Raw genomic sequence first — 16,729 nt, forward strand, 5'->3', positions numbered from 1 at the left:
GCCCCCTCCCCGCCTTCCCGCCCACCCCGGCTCCTCCCTCCCCTTTTTTTTCCCACGATTCACCCCAGGTCTTGCAGCCTCCTCGCATCCCCCTCTCCTGCAAAATGCCCTCCCGGAGGGGCAGGGAGCGGCTCCCTGGCACCCTCCAGCCGGGACTGTCCGGACCCGCCAGGCCCCCGGGGCTCCCCAGCGCTCCCCTCAGCCGCCGGGACCCCCGGGAAGAACCCGCCCTCCCCCAGGACAGCCCGCAGCCCCCCAGGGCTCCCTCGGTGCCCGGGACCCCGCATCGCCTCCCGCCCGCATCCCGCGCCCGCCGGGTCCCAGCGCACCCGGAGCGGGAGGAGGAGGAGGAGGAGGAGGAGGAGGAGGAAAGGAGCCCGGGCAGGGGATGGGAGCGCAGGTGAGAGAGCCCAGGATGGGGAGGAGCAGAGGCTGAAAGCAGCCCAGCAGTGATTGGGTCCCGGACTGCGAGTGCCTTTGTCCCCCGCCGAGGCTTTGCTGTCCCCCAGTGTTCGCAAGGGTCCCAGGACGAGGGAAGAGACAAGAATGTTGACTCCATGTTTCAGAAGGCTTGATTTATTATTTTATGATATATAGTATATTAAAACTATACTAAAAGAATAGAAGAAAGGATTTCATCAGAAGGCTGGCTAAGAATAGAAAAAGAAAGAAACATAACAAAAGCCTGTGTCTCGGTGTCTCGGACAGAGAGTCCGAGCTAGCTGGACTGTGATTGGCCATTAATTAGAAACAACCCCATGAGACCAATCACAGATGCACCTGCTGCATTCCACAGCAGCAGATAACCATTGTTTACATTTTGTTCTTGAAGCGTCTCAGCTTCTCAGGACAAAAAAACCCTAAGGAAAGGATTTTTCAGAAAATGTGTCTGTGACACCCCAGGGCAAGTGGAGCTGAGGGTGAGGAATCCTTTATTTCTCATCCTCAGGAGGATGGGGCAGAGATGCCAGTGATATCCACGGCCTTTCCCGTTTGCCTGGAGCTGGGGCAGAGGAATGGCACCCCTGAACATGGGGTAGTGACCTCCTTGTGCTGTCTTTCCTGTAGCCATCCCTCTCCCATGTTGCCATGATATTTTCTGAAAAATCCCTTTACTGGGATTTTTCTCCTGAGAAGCTGAGAGGCCTCAGAAATGAAATGTAAACAATGATTATCTGCTGCTGTGGAATGCAACAGGTGCATCTGTGATTGGGCTCATGTGGTTGTTTCTAATTAATGGCCAATCACAGTCCAGCTGTCTTGGACTGTCTAGTCAGTCACAAGATTTTATTATCATTCCATTCTACTCCTTGCTAGCCTTCTGATGAAATCCTTTCTTCTATTCTTTTAGTATAGTTATAATAGATAATTTTCTTTTAATATAAAAAATATCATAAAATAATAAATCAGTCTTCTGAATCATGGAGTCAAGATTCTCATCTCTTCCCTCGTCCTGGGACCCCTGCAAACACCACCACAGTCCCAAACAAGCACAATGTCACCTCTGAGGGAGAAGGCTTAACCAGTCCTGGACTGGGAGATTCCAAATCTTTCCAGCAATGAGGCTGGGATATCTGGTATCTCCCTGCTGGTCAGGCTAGGAGATCCAGTGTCTCCCTCATGGTCAGCAGGAGACACAATTTGCTGCCAGCTGTGTGCTTGCTCCTGACATCTCCGCAATCTGTCAGAAAATGCATTTTCAAATTGAAAGAGCAGTTGTGCTAAGGGGCCCCTAACCGGTGGAGTGGAGGAAAGGACAAGGGGACAACTCCCTTTTTTATGAAATAATTTCAATTAAAGGCAGAAGTGTGCTGTTAATCCCAGACACTGAGGTGCATATCCCAAGTGTGAAGGATCATTCTGATGCTGAGGGATTCAAGTCCAGCATTTCACAGGCAAATTTCTAAACCTGGGTGGATAAAATGCCTTTTGTCTCAGCCCAAGGAGCAGCACTCTGCCCCCAGACTTTCACTTGCTGTGGCAAATAGCATTTTCCCCTTTGCTTTGGGAAACTTTATGCTGTTCTTTGGCAGACAACAATCCATGTAGGTTTTCACTACTTCCCACGATATTTCATTCACATTTAGGTCAGTTTTAAAGGACAATTATTCTCTTCCTCTCAAATTGGTTTCCTTAGGGCTCCACTGGCAGCCTGCACCAGGTTCTCTGTGTCCCAGCAGCCTCACACCCCTGACACCCTCCATGGCCCCAGGTTTGGGGGATGGCAGGCCCTGTCCCTCACTGCCCTTCTGTGGGAAGGACTGGCAGTGTGGGCACGAGTGTTTGCTCACACAAGCCAAGGGCTTGTCTATTTTGGTGCTCTGGAGTGACTCAAAACCAGACACAATTGCAGCATTTCATCCCACTGCTGCTGTCTCACGGTATTGTTGCACATCCTCAGGATGTGGACTGTGTCATAGAACTGCGTGTGGAGGAGGAGGAGAAGGGACAAATCTGGCTCAAATGTCCTGAGAGGGGGGTTGGGGTTCATTTTCTTCCTCAAACCCGTTCCAGGAATTGGCTTTGTGGGATCAGGAAACAAAATCAAGACAGACTCCTACAAGTACTGGGAAAAGCTTTGTTTTGGTTCAGACCTGGAACACTGTGCAGGATAATTGCAGGTAATTATTTCCCTGGCTGCTTTGCTCTGTGGCACAGACAATCCAGCAGTTATTAGTGCAGAAAACAACAGCATTTACAAAAAGCCCCCCACTGCAGCAGCTCCTCCTGCCTGTCCCTGAGCTGCTCTGTGTCCATCCCCAGGCTGGGGCTGGGCTGGGGGAATGTGTGTCTGCACTCACTGGGGGGTTCTGTTGTCCAAATTGTGAGGCTTGCTGTGATGACTGGTTAATATTCCCTTTACAGATTCCTTCAGTAACTGTGATGTTCAGGATGTAACTGAGGCTTGTATTTAAGAGGCTACCCAGCTTGACACTAACAAAAATATTTTCTTCCAGCTTGACTTAAATGTAAACGTTTTGATGGCCAAAGACATTGATTTTTTTTTTTTTTGACTAAAATTCCATGTTTTGTTCTTTTAGCACACATCAGCATTTCCTTCTCTGCTGGCATCACCTGGCACCAGCATCCTTTATGAATACCTGCCACCACCCATTCTCTGAAACATCAGCAAAGAGAAATCTTCATTTTCCTGAGGTCCCCAAATGGGAATGGCCATGTCACTGGGGCTGTTTTTGGAAAGGGGTGTCTGTGCATCTCCATGGTCAGGTGAGCAGCACCATGCCCCTGCTGGGTGCTCAGGCAGTTCAGCACTGCCTTCAGGATGTCCATGAAGTCTTCTTGCAGCTCATCCCTCTCACACAGCCTCACTGGCAGCTGCCTTAGTCCTATGAACAGAAAAGAACTCTCAGGCTTGATATATTAAATAAACAAAGCTAAAAGAAAGTGATCCTCCTACTTAAATCTGTGAAAAACTTCTTTCTGTTCCCTTGGGCTTCATTGCTACAAATATTAAACCCATAAAACTTTTGCTGCTGGAGCTGGGGCACAAAGGTGGCAGTGTCCATGTGGTGCCAGTGAATGTGGAGAAGTGCAATTACAGAAACCACAAGTGGTTTTGAGACACTGGTGACAGGGTTTAGGGCCCTAGGCAGTGGCCAAATTTTGAGTTGTGAGTGATGGTTGGGAAGTGCTGGACCAGGCAGGAAGGTGCTGGTGGCTCTGCTGAGCAGCCCGAGGGCTGACAAGTGCCAATGGAGATGGGGAATGACAAAAGCAGCAGGGATTGTTCGATCAGAAAGACAAAGGAGAGAGAAGTTCTGTCAAAATCACCTTCACTGTTTCAAAGTCACAGGCAATAAGTAAATTGCCTTGGGGTTTTCTGGGTTATTGCCCTCAGAGATCAAGCAAAAAAGGCAGCTGTCAAGGAATTAAACAGATGCAAAATTGATCTGGGTTTGTAATTCATTAACACAAAAATGTGAAAAAAAATAAAATAAAATCAAAACCCTGGTGGTTTTCTACTGGTTTCTGTGAACAGCCCTAGAGGGAGCAGCTCACAGACCTGGTGGCATCACAGCAATGTGGAATTGAACAGCTTTATGGAAAATGCTGAAGACTGAAGGAATGGAAAACAATCGAGAGGGAGGCAGTGGTGTGGATTTCTGTGGGTGAAACCATTCCAGGTTTGAAGATGAGAATATCTTCAGGCTCTGCTCTCAGGTCCCAGCACAGGCAGCATTTCCTGGGGGCAGTGGGTGCCTGATGGACCTGGTGGTGCCAGGAGCTCCAACCTCTCATTGTAGCATGGAGCCTGGGGAAGAGCTGTCCCAGGGAAAGGATGGTTCCCCATGCTCACATGAGGCCAGGGGTTCATTACCACAGGCTGCACAGGCAGCCCTGTGGGTTGTCCCAGGATCCTCTCTTCCCTGTCTCACTGGCAGAGTTTCCTCCTGGCTTCTGGGTACCTTCCTCTCTAGTTTGGATAATCTCTTTTAAAGATCTGTTGCTATTCAATCTGTGATGCACTGTGTCTTAAAATTGCCTTCAGGACACAAAGGAACTGGTGATTTTTCTTCAGCTAATAACTGTAATTTGAGATTTTAAAGAAAGTCAAGTGAGGCCATTTCACAAACAGGAAAATTATCCCTTCACCCTTCCCCTGCTCCCTTGCTGTGTTTGCAGCCTGAGACCTCAAGGAAAAAGCCTCTCACTGCTCCAGAGTTATCAAACAGATGAAAACAGATATTGTAAATGAGGGGCTTGGCCAAGGCCAGCCATTCACAAGCCTTCCATTTCTGAGTATAGTTCATTTGTGAGCTGTCCCTACTAGCATTTTAATAAGTGCATCCTTCAAACTCTGCTCCAGGTGGCTCCTGGAAGGGCTGAGCAGCCTGAATAGTAAAAAAATTTAAAAAATTTAAAAAAATTTGATAAGTCAGTGAACCAAACCACAAGTGTGCATGGGACACAGTGTATTTTTACAAAGCCTGTGAAAACAAACATTGTCATCCCAGGGGATTCCCCACCCTGTGTCACCAGCAGTGCTGCCTTGGGCTGGCTGTGGGAGCCTGGAAGTGCCCAGGAGAATGGGCCCAAAGGGTCCCTTCCCCTCCCACTGAGCCCAACATCCAGGGATGGCATCACCTGCACACCCCATGGCCCTGCAGGACCTGGGCATCAGCCACAGCATCAGGTCAGGGCTCACAGCATCAGGTCAGGGCTCACAGCATCAGGTCAGGGCTCACAACTCTTGCTGTCACCAATAAACTCTGCCACCTGCTCCAGTGTGCTCAATCCTCCAGGAAATCTGCCTGGATAAGCAAAAAGAGAGAAGCAGGTGAAAGTGTTGGCTTTCAGGGCAGCACAAAGCACTGGGAGCTCCACTCTTTCTGGAGTCTTGATGTCTGTAAGAGGAAACTGTGGTTTGGGCAGCCAAAGCTGAGCCTTTGCCAGAACCAGCAAGGCTTGGAGGTGTGCTGTGAAAATGACACATCCTCTGATGTGCTTTAGGGCATGTCTGTGACACATCCCACCCCAATCTCCCATCCCAGCGTGCAGGGGAGGATGTGCCTGCAGTCAGGACAGAGATTGGCAGCTCCCAGAACTCTCATCTGGGTGGATGAATGCTGGAGGGGCATCCTGGGGGGATAACAGCCACAATAAAAGCTCTTCATGTGATATTATGAAAGAATAAAAACTCTGGCAGAACAATTAGACTGTAATTATGGGTTATTTCATATTCTGTGACATCTGAATGTCAACACCATAATTCTGTAACAACAAGCACTTGGTACAGCACACTCTGCACACCTGATGAAATCCTTTTTTGCTTTTATTAATGTCCAGGAATATTTCCTTTTCTAAAATTTGGTGCACAGAAGTGTCTCTTCTCCATTGCTATTACAGTGCAAATAACATAGATAGGATAAACAAAATAAAAATGGAATTTGGTTAAAAATCAGAAAACACTTCTGGAGAAAGGTTTTTGTTTGCTTGCCTCTCTGCTGTGGTAGATACAGATTTGTGGCTATGAATGAGATGTTTCCTAGAGTCTGCTGAGCTGGATTATTTACACTTGCACCTCATTATTTTAAGGCCATTCATTCTTACCTTACAGCCAGCCATAAAAAGAACTTAACATATATTTTACCAAATATACCTGAGGAAATTGAGTCTGTTCACCTCCATTCCTTCACTAAATACACAACAAAATTCCAAGGGAATCAGGGGCTTCAAGGATTTGAAAACAAAGGCAATGAGAGCCCTGATGAGCAGGAGTGAGGGTGTGAGAGTGGAGGGGCTCTGAGGGATGAAAATCCCCCAGCAAATAATGAGACTTGTACATTGGTTCTACTTAATAAAAAAATATGTGAATAAATTAACGTTTCCTGCTGGTTAATCTGCTCAGCATTTCTCTCTTGCATCATCAAGCAAACCTTAGCAAGGCAGCTCACCCCTCCAGTGGGCAATGCAGCTTTATAATGGCAATGTTTTCTGTTTTGTCACACCTTTATCTGGCTGAGGAACAATGCCTCTCAGGAGAGCAGAGCAATTTCCAGCAGCTCTGCCTCCTGCCAGTTCCCCTGTCTGGGGAAAACATTAAATACAGCCCAATTCAGCACCAGGGACAATATGGCTGATGTCACAAAGATAAGTCTTCCTGAGGAAAAACTCCTTTTCAAGTTGTACTTGTTGGAAGACAACATGCTGCTGGGATGGTTTGCTGTCTGAAGGCTTCTCTCCTCCCAGCTGTTTGAACCCCAGCTCCAGATAATTTAAGCTATTCAGTGGAAATCTCTTTGCTTTCACCCAAACCATAGAGCACAGGGCATTTTCTACAGAAACACTATGACAAAGCCCCCCAGCTGCTGTAGAGGCACAAAGATGCTTGGATTAATCATCAGAACAACAGGGCATTAAAAAACCTGGGGAGAAGAATTCACCAGGGTTTTGTAAGATAGATGCTTAAAAATATAATCCAAACACACTTGTTTCAAGTACCTCAGAAGATGAGAAAATTCAGTGCATCTGGCAGCAGCTACCACTTCATTTCTGTCATTTAATCTCAGTGAGGTGCATTATGTCAAATAATTACCTTAATGAAGACTTTAATGGAAGAAGGGAGGAGAATAATAGATGTCCTTCGAAGAAATGAAGCTGTGAAGTTGCTCAGTTTTTAACCTGGCAGGGATTTATCTCCCTCTCTTCTGGCTCCTACAGAGGTGTCCAATCTGCCTCTCTAGCAAAAATAACACATTTCAGATTGTGCCCAAGTGATGCATTTATTAATTTTGATACAATAACATAGTTTCTGAGCTTGAAACAACCCAACATTTAAAACAATGAAATCCAACCAGTTTTAATGGCACTGCCAAGGGACCATTAAAACATGTCCCCAGTTTCACATCTTTGTGTCATTTAAATCCCTCCAGGGATGGTGACCCTACCACTGCCCTGGGCAGCCTGTGCCAGTGCTTGGTAAACCTTGAAAAACTTTTCCCAATATCAAATATAAACCTCTCCTGGCACAACTTGAGGCTGTTTCCTCTCATCCTACCTCTTCTTACTTGGAAAAAGAGATCGGCAGCCAAATTGACCTTTATTGACTGTACTCATTCCCTTCTGAGGTTCTGCAGCTATTTTATTTATATTTTATTTTTAACAGATTTTTTGTAAAGCCCTCATGTGCTGATTTCCACCACCCATGCCCAGGATGAGCCTCTCATGGTCATATTGATCTTGAATTTACTTCAGTAGGTTGAAATTACACTTTTTAGGTGAATAAACTACAAAATTTATCTGGTCTACCCAGGCTTCTGTGCACAAAACCTAAAGAAAAACTCATTGAAAATTAAATGTATCAAGTCAAATGACTTTCCCTTTTTGTTGCCTGAAGGTATAACTTAAGAAAGAAAGGAAGCATGTACTTCTTCCAGCACAGATGTGGTGGAGAAGGTAAATGAGCTCCTCCCTGACCCCAACTCCCATCTATTTCTCAGTTAGCCTTGCCTAGTGCTGCAGATATGCAACAGCTCGCTTCACACCTTCTTATAGATATTAAAATGGAAATGTAGCCCATTTTTCTCAATTTAATGCAAAAATGTGACATTTCAACTTTTTTTTTTTCTTTTCTAGGGTTGCGATTTTTTTGAGAGTTTGTTGGGGGGTTTTTTTAATATTTTTTCCCAAGCTCCCAACACTTCTCAAACTCTGGGAAACGAAAGGCGCGATGCCGTGGCAGAAGCCTGTGCTGTGATGTCAGCCACACAGCCATCCCCCTGACTTCCCAAGGCAGCCTCGCCAGAGCTTTGCTCCCTGCTGTGCCTCCTGGCCAGTCTCCTGTACAGGTGGAGCACTCTCTTCTCCTCGCAGCCCTGGAAGAAGGAGGCGGCGATGCCGCGGCACAGGCGGCGCGCGAAGGGCTCCAGGAACACGGAGCCGTAGAGGATGCAGAAGAGCAGCCCCACAACCAGCAGCACAGAGGGGTTGGGGGGCCTGGGGGGGCTGATCCTGCAGCGGGCAGAGCTGAAGATCAGGTGGTGGTGGTAGGTCCTGTTGAAGTCCCTGAGCGGCAGCGCCTCAGAAGGACGCCAGAAAAGTTTGTATAGAAAGGGCATGATTCCTATTTCAGCCTGAAAAAGGGAGAGTTAAAATGTAAATCCATTTTGGTATGAAGAAACCATTTGGGGTACAAAGGAACCAAAATCAACTGGTTACTACAAAAACATCTGGGGGGGTGGAATCAGTGTTACAGCACTTAGAGAAGGACACTGAAGGGTGCGATTGTCGCCCTGATTTTTTACGTTTTTCCAAGCCTTCTGATGTTTACATTCTTGAACAAACTTTCTCACACACTTTCTGTGAACAACTTATTGGTTTACATTCTTTTATAGAAGAAAATAAATTTGATGGACTGTTAGTTTGTCCAGTGTCATTGGAGAGGTGGCACTTTCATCTTCCAATCCTCTGTCACTTTTAGAAATCTATAAATGTTAGAGTCAAAAAATGAACTTCCCTTTTTTCACCTTAAGAACAGCAGTGTGTGTGTGTGTGAGATGTTGTTTCATGCCCTATAGTGACATGTGATCACTTCAGGCTGAGTAACAGTGCAATGTGCAGGCACTGAGCACTGGGCAGGGTGAGAGCCAGTCCTATCTGTCATCTTCATCCACTGGAACAGACATCATAACATGTGTGAGATTTATGGTGAAAGACACCATCCAGACCATGGTATTAGTGGCTGAATATCTGAATATTAGAGGCTTTTTCTAAGCCCTGACTGTTTTTCCTGTAAATCCATCACAAGCAGGTATCTGCAGTAAAGATCCTGGGCTGCGGAAGGAGGCAGGCTGTGTGGCAGAAGAGGGAAGTTAAAACACCAAGCCAAAGAATATTGAATTAGAAACTGGGGAGGTTTGTGGAAAGGATTGCAGAGGGCAAGGGCAAAGCCAGCAAGCAGGGATTTCTACTGAAGAAACAGCCCGTGCAATAGGATGAGGAGACATTCTCAGTGTTCATCAGCTGCCCCCTTCCTTTTGGACTGGCACCCACTCTGCAGTGGGGGAACAGTGCCCAAGGGACTCCCATTCCTCCACCCAGCTTAGGGAAGGAGTCTGGAGACACAGGGACATCTGACTGCCTGGTCCAGCAGTGCCTTTGCAGCATGAGGCACTATTTGCTCCCCTCCAAGCTCCCAAGGAGCTGTAACTTGGAGAGAGAGTGCCTGCTGCTATTTGACACAATGGGAGGAGCAGCTGAGGTTGTGCCACTGCCTCCTTCCCCAAAGCCTGTTCCTCATCCCGCTGGCTGCTGGGGAGGGAAGTCAGGATTGTGTAAACAAGAGTACAAAGACTGCAATCCCCACCACCACCTCCCTGGAGGGACACGGGGTCCCCACACAGGGCAGGACACCCCAGGGCTCACCTTGTATTTGATGCTGAGAGTGACAGGCACTGCAGAGAACTGAGCTGCCTTCCTCACCGCCGTGTCTGCCACGCTGAAGGCAAAGTGGTCCATGGCCACCAGCACCAGCATCAGCATCAGGGCCACAGGTGACCAGCATGGCCTGCACGAGGCACAGCACCACTTCTTCCCTGGACAGCTTCAAGCCTGTTGGTCTGATGAGTTTTTTGGATGAGCCCACCAGGAGATGAGCTGCTCTTCTGTCCATGACTAAACATTCCAGCTTCTTGGTGATGTAAAAATTGTCAAAGCTGAGGTTGGTGAGATAATTTTTCAAATACCAGCTGGACTCAAAGCAGAGATAGAGCATGAAGAATCCAGCAGCCAGTCTGTTGGCTACTCGTACAGAGTCTTTGACCAGTACCTCAACAGACAGGAACTCTCTGCTAATTTTCTCACCAGCAAGGTGCATTTTTTGGTAAATCAAGGAGCTGTTCTGCAACAATGAAAAGCGAAAATGTCCATTCATAGGCTTATAAATGGAATGAGTGGCTTCTTGGACTGCATCCCCAAACTCCCAAGAAACTTTCTCTAGCAGGGCAGTTGAGTTCAGAAGGCTGTCAGAGGAGCTCTTGCAGATGCACTGAATAACCTGCAGTATGGTTTTAATGTTGCTGATGATGTTGGGTGTTATGTTCACCACTGCAATCATGATGCAGGTGGAGAAGAGAAGCTTCCGGCCCTGCTTGGTGCCTAAGGTGGGCATGATCATGCTGAAGACACAGCGGGCAGGATGCACCAAAAAGAGAGTCAGGAGAAGCAGCAGGCTGAAGGGGATGGCCATGGCAATGGAGAGGTGCCAGGAGTACTCCAGGGAAGCAAACATCCAGTTGTAAAAGAGGCCTCCTATCACTGCTGTAATGCAGGAGCACTGCAGAAACAAGGTCCATAGCTCTCTGCTGTCTGCTGGGACAGGTTTGGAGTAAATCCACCACAGCTCTGCCATAGTTCTGTGCACCTTTGGGAACAGAAAGTCTTCGCAGTAAACACGGGCTCTCATCCTGGAAAAACAAGTACCTGTGTGTTAGCAGAGGAAGTTCATAAACACTGATTAAGGGGCTTTCTTGAGATGGTAATTTATGGGGTTTTATACTGTCGTCCTCTGGGTGCCTCTGGTCTTACCCTTCTCTACTTCCCTGCTAACTTCCCAGAGTAGCTGGGGCTGAGATCTCCCCTGGAAGCAGCAGAATAGGGAAGTTCAAGGCGTTTATTGAAAAATAAATACTAATTACAATGCAACTGTTCCTCTATTAGTGCAAGCACAGGAAAATATTGTGTTATTCTATAAAAACCATAATAGACTCATTCTGAGGGGTCATTCTGCAGCGGTTGAGGCTTTAATGCTTATTTAGAGGATGTTGGAGGGAGAAAGAGGAGGCTTCTGGCTTCTGTGGAAATTGTTAGACCAGCTCTGTATTTCAAAGGTTTGACAGGGACAAGAGGTAGTTGAGTGGTGCTCTCCCTGCCTCTGAAGAGGAGGCCAAACACAAGTCTACATGTTTAAAGGTGACAAACAGAGAAAACAGTTTCACACTGAAGCTGCAGTGCCAGAGGAAGTCTCCAAGGACAAGAATTTGGCCACTACAGACAGGATGAAATGTCCCATAAAGCTATTCAAAAGTCTAATGGAAACAAACATTTGGGTAAGAATTTAATTTCTCAGGCCTCACATCTGGAGTGACTCTCCAGAAACCAGAAAACCTGGAGGGGAGAAGAGCCCATCCTGAGGTTACACCCAGCCAGGCAATCCCTGTCTCCCACTGCTGGACAGCAGCCTCAGCTATCCCTTGAGGGACAATTTTAGCTAGGAAAGGGGGTTTTCTGTGAAAAAGCCATACAATAGATATCAAGACAGAGAGAAAGAGAGGGAATAAAGCTGTCTCTACATACCCAGTGGCAGTGAGGTGCTCCAGACTTGCCTGAAAACTCTCCATGTTCCAGTGCCTTACTGCTCTGAGAGAGGATCCTGATGTGGCTGTTGGGAGAGGCAGGGTAGGAAACCAAGGCAGCACCAGGGAACCAGGAGTCAAAATCCAGGATGTTTTAAGGCAATTCAGATCAGCAATCCCTGAAGTCTGCAAACCCTGGTGAGTGAAGCCTGGGGAATAACAGCACTACAGAACAGTGCCAGGATGCACAGCACTGCTCGGGCTTCACACTTTTTCTCGTCTTACCCTTATTGCAGAGAAGTCTTATTTTAATGACACATTAAAAAAAAAAAAGAAAGAGACAATGACACATGGGCTGGCAAAGATGGAACAAGGATCCTGGAACCTGGGGTGTCATCATTCTATATGGGGAAATCACATGACTACTTCTCACACTGCCCACCAGCAAGCAGCAAGCAGGGCTGGCATCTCTCTCAGGGTGGAAGGGACCTTTTCCTCTTTCAGATATCAGTCATGGCACAAAAGGCACAGCAGGATCCAGCAACCCAGTTGGTAACTGCTCATCTGTTCTGACACACTGCTGCTCCTTGCTGAAACTGTGTGTGGGGTTCACAAACGGCTTCAAGGCTCATCTCACAGTCCTAGCAGAGGAAGTTTTAATCTTGAACCTTTCTGAATTCCTGATAGCCAGCAAACCCACTGCAGAGAAAACCCAGCCACAGTCAGGATTCCCAAACTGTTGAGAAGCTCCCAGATGTACAGGCCAGGATGTGCAGTCCCCAAGGGACCAACTTGCCTGGCCCCCAGGACGTGCCCAGCAGAGCTCCAGCCACCAAACCTGCTCACCTGGAGATGAGCAACAACCACAGTGTTTGCTCCTCAGTTATGAGCTCAGGGGTTACAGGAGCCTTCCCTGCCCCTTGGCCAGGCTCTCTCATGCTAAGCCACCGTTTGTGGGCCAAGGTGACAGAGCTCACCCAGCTGCCCCTGAGCCCATCCCCTATGGGGACCCTCTGTCCCAAGCCAAGCCCTCCCGCCAGCTGGGAACCGCCGGGCCCCCGGGATGTTCTCATGCTCCCCTGGGTGGGAAAGGGCAAAGGGCTCAAGGTCAGCCCTGCCCCAGCCACCCCTGGGGACAAAGCACGTGGGGCTCTGCCCTCCAGAGAAAGGTGGGAGAGCAGCACCTTCCCCAGGGGACGTGGCTGGATCCCACGGCAGTGGCAGGAATTGAAGGGCAAGGAACGAGGAGCACAGGAGGCAGAGCAAACCTCTGCCCTTGTGCCCTTGCTGCTCCACTCAACAGCTCCACTTTATAGTTTCATGTTTCCTGTGTGGCTGCTGGAGCAAAGCTTTCCTCCTGGTGCCCTGGAGCACAGGGGCCAGATGAGAAACTCTGCCTGGCTCCAGCCGGGCAGAGGCACCAGCCAGGCGGGCAGGAAAGAAAGTGCTGTTTGTTTGGAGCATCCATAGCAATTGCTTGCTCAGGCCATGAATTAGGTCTTTAATTCAATGTGCACACTAGAAGGGACTAACCCAAAAGACCCATAGCTGGATCCTGCAAGGCTCATCAGCTTCTTCTACAACTCAACTCCTTTCTCGCTCTGCTTCAGAGTGAACTGGTATTAGCATCAGCCCCTGGGGCCCCATCCAGGCTATGCAGGCAGCTTTCTGGGGCAGAAAAGGAAATAAATTTAGCAATAGGCTATAAAGAACAAAAACCTCTCAAGTCCACAACATCGTGGTGTTTTCTGAGTTTGCTACACCATCTGGCAAAGGCACCTGAGGTTTGTGGGGACACTGAGCAGTAACTGGCAGCACCAAGAAGTGTTTCTTTTTAAGTAAGGAAATACTTAGATTTTTTTCCTCTGGCTCCACTCAAAATTGTTGTCGGCCAGCTGGACCTACAGCAAGGGCATAAATCTGGGGAAACTTTGATTTTATATACCATGAATGACCTGTATATGAGATAGAAACCTAAATGCCTAACCTTGCCCAGAATACAATGAAGAAGCTTGTTTTGCCAAAAAAACCAAAAAAAAACCCCAAAAACAAAAACAAAACAAACAAAAAAAAAAAACCAACAAAAAAACCCCACCAAAAAATGCAACAAACAAAACACAGCAGCAAAAAACCCCAAATACCAGAATACCAGTGTGTGTGTTCATAGGGATACCTGGAAGGTGAAGACTGGGAGTGGGAAAGGGACAGGACTGGGACACGGGAAAGGCAGGACCACACATAGCAGCAAAGCAACTGTGACATCTTGTGGTCACACTCTGCTCAAGGACCCTGAGGTCTGGCTCATTCTCGTTCTGCAAAAAAACACTCCATGGTTGGGACAGTTCTAAGATAAGGAGCATGTGTCCTCCTGGGATGCTCCAAGGTGCCTTTTCCCACCCTGTGTCATTTCCAGATGGTATAAAAGGAATTTGCTTTCTTGACGAGCTCCAGTTTCTGTAGAGGCCAAGCTCTAAAATTTTATAACATCACCAATTTTGACTTTTTAGCACTACAGGAGGAACCTGAGCCCCACATGCCTGTGAGCAGCTTGCTGTAACTGTGAGACAGCAGAGGATTCCTTTGGCATCATTTCCAGGAACCAGAGCCTGGCTTTACCTGGATAAAGGATGAGCACTGAGGTTGTACCCACCAGGACAGGGGTTTAAATTCAGTTCTGAGTCCAGACTGCAGTGTTTGAGGTGGGCCTGTGCCAAGATACCTGCAGGTTCAACCTGTGGTGACAGTGTCACCTTGTCACGGTGACAGGGATGGGAGGGGGTGCAATGCTGTACCCCAGGAAGGGGGTGAGGTAAATGAACTATACAGCTGCAGAAGAAGGTGAATGAAGGGCTAAAATAGAAATTTAAGTCTGAAGATAATTCTTCATGGCAGTATCATCAGCACCTGTTGATCATATTATTCTGCCCATTTGAAAAATTGAGGGTGTGGGAAAGGTTAACTAATTAGGAGTGGTTCTTTGTTTGTTAAAATCACTTGAAAATGAACAACTTACAGTAACACAGAGCCAGATCATGTCTTCTTAGGTTACTACTGTAGAGATATAGGAAAATCCTATATTTCCTATATTTATAAGGGATAAATGTGATAAGGGCACCAAGGCTGTCTGACCTGTAATAGCTGAATTCCCTATCATGCTGGAATTTCATTTGTTTCACCACTCTTTCCCTGCCCCTCCTGAAATTCCAGCATCGTTGCTGAGTGCAAACAGAGGAGCACAGCTTTGGAATCACTCCCTGCTGTAAGGACCCACAGAGCAGCTCCTCCATGTGAACAGTTTGTAAAGCAACTCAAATGCTTCTGGGATAAAAGACAGCGATGAAATGCTTTCCTACTACAAATAAACCAAAATTATTTTCTTCCGAGTGTCTCAGGAGAACATATGGATGTTAGTCCGGGACTTGGTGGGGAACATCAAAGGAGTAAAGCAGAGATATTCTGGATGTTGAATTTCAATGAGTGGCATTTCCTGTTAATTAAAATTCACAAGGAGTCTGCTAATGTGAATGGCTTTTGTGATGGTTGTTGGATTTTTACATTCCTAGAGAAATGGTGCATAGGCAAGCAAAGTTCCATTAAAATAACACAGTCAAAGTTATAGAAGGTTACTACAGCACCTGAAATACCCTTTCCTGGGAATTTTCATATCTCTAGACATATCACAGACCCTTCAAGACTAATGGGGTTGACTTGCCATTAAAAGCTGCTTTTGGCAAATCTTACTACTAGCAGCAGCAAATGGAATCAGAAATTATTCATGCAGGCCTGTTCACCTTTGAACCCCAGAAATACTAAATCTTAAAATCTCTGCTTAAAAAATTAATTAAAACTCAAGCATGCCAGACTAGTCCTACTCTCACAGAGGCCTGGGCATAAAAGAGCAGAATTAGGTAATGCTGTTGTCCACATGCCTTAAATCAGATCCTCTGGGGAGCCCTGGGAAACGCAGGGGCTGCTGACAGAGGTGGCAAACAGGTCTTGGACTAACCAGGTTTAGGATTCAGGTGCTTCTTACACCTTTCCCAGGTGGCCAAGGCCTCGCTGTGCACCTTGGGTAAGTCACTGGTCCCCTCTCTGCCTCAGTTTCTCCTGTTGACACAGAGATCACAACCCTGCCCTGGCTGCATTTGTGAAATTCCTCCTGATCCCTGGATAGATAATGCCACAGGCATGCCAGGACACTGAAAGTGATTTTTTGGAGACTACTACACAAACTCTGTGGTCTCAGCTCTGCCTTAAAGCCAAAGAAAACCATCCTGGATTTGATCACCTGGGATGCACCAAGTCAGAGCTGAGACCACAAACAAACCCTGTGATCCCAACACCTGAGAGGGAGCTGGACTGGATGTTACCCTTTGGAACTGGGTGATCCCAAAGCCCTTGCTGCTTGTCCTCCAGGCAGCTCTGTGCCCGTGGCTGACAGGATCCCCTGCAGCAGCAGCAGCAGCGGCTCAGGGCAGTGGGACCATGGGGCTCCATCCTGCAGGCACAGCCTGTTCCTGTTCCCTGTTTGTTCCCTGTTCCCTGGCCTGGGACAGCCATCCCGTGCTGTTCATGGACAGCTGGCTGAGAAAGGAAACTGCAGGGAGCAATTTTCCCTCCCCATTCAGCCCATCTTTGCTAAGGCATGACGAGGAGCATCCAAGCAAACGACAGTGCCCAAACCCAGCACAGCCAAGCAGAAGAGGGATTTAGGGTGTGCTCAAAGACTCTTGAGCAGAGCAGCCCTGAGACGCTGGGCCAGGGGTTTTCCCATTGCTCCGGTGTTTAACAGGTCTGCACTGCCCTCCTGCTCCTCCTGGGGAGCCACTGCCCAAATCAGGGATGAAGCTGGAGCAGGGGGAGGCTCAGGCTTTGTTTTTCTCCCCTCAAACTACAGAGCAAACAGGACCATGTGA

At 47.6% G+C, this 16,729-nt stretch overlaps 1 protein-coding gene across 1 annotated transcript; it reads right to left on the reverse strand.

Moving 5' to 3' along the window:
* Window positions 1-8,165: 8,165 nt before the first annotated feature.
* OCSTAMP (osteoclast stimulatory transmembrane protein) lies at window positions 8,166-11,858 on the reverse strand. The gene is given in 4 exon segments (XM_036395869.1): window positions 8,166-8,594; window positions 9,886-10,011; window positions 10,013-10,925; window positions 11,815-11,858. Coding segments are annotated over 4 exon segments (1,512 nt in total).
* Window positions 11,859-16,729: the final 4,871 nt, after the last annotated feature.

The sequence above is a fragment of the Molothrus ater genome, chromosome 17 (assembly GCF_012460135.2).
Source record: "Molothrus ater isolate BHLD 08-10-18 breed brown headed cowbird chromosome 17, BPBGC_Mater_1.1, whole genome shotgun sequence".
In the NCBI taxonomy this organism is placed as follows: Eukaryota; Metazoa; Chordata; class Aves; order Passeriformes; family Icteridae; genus Molothrus; species Molothrus ater.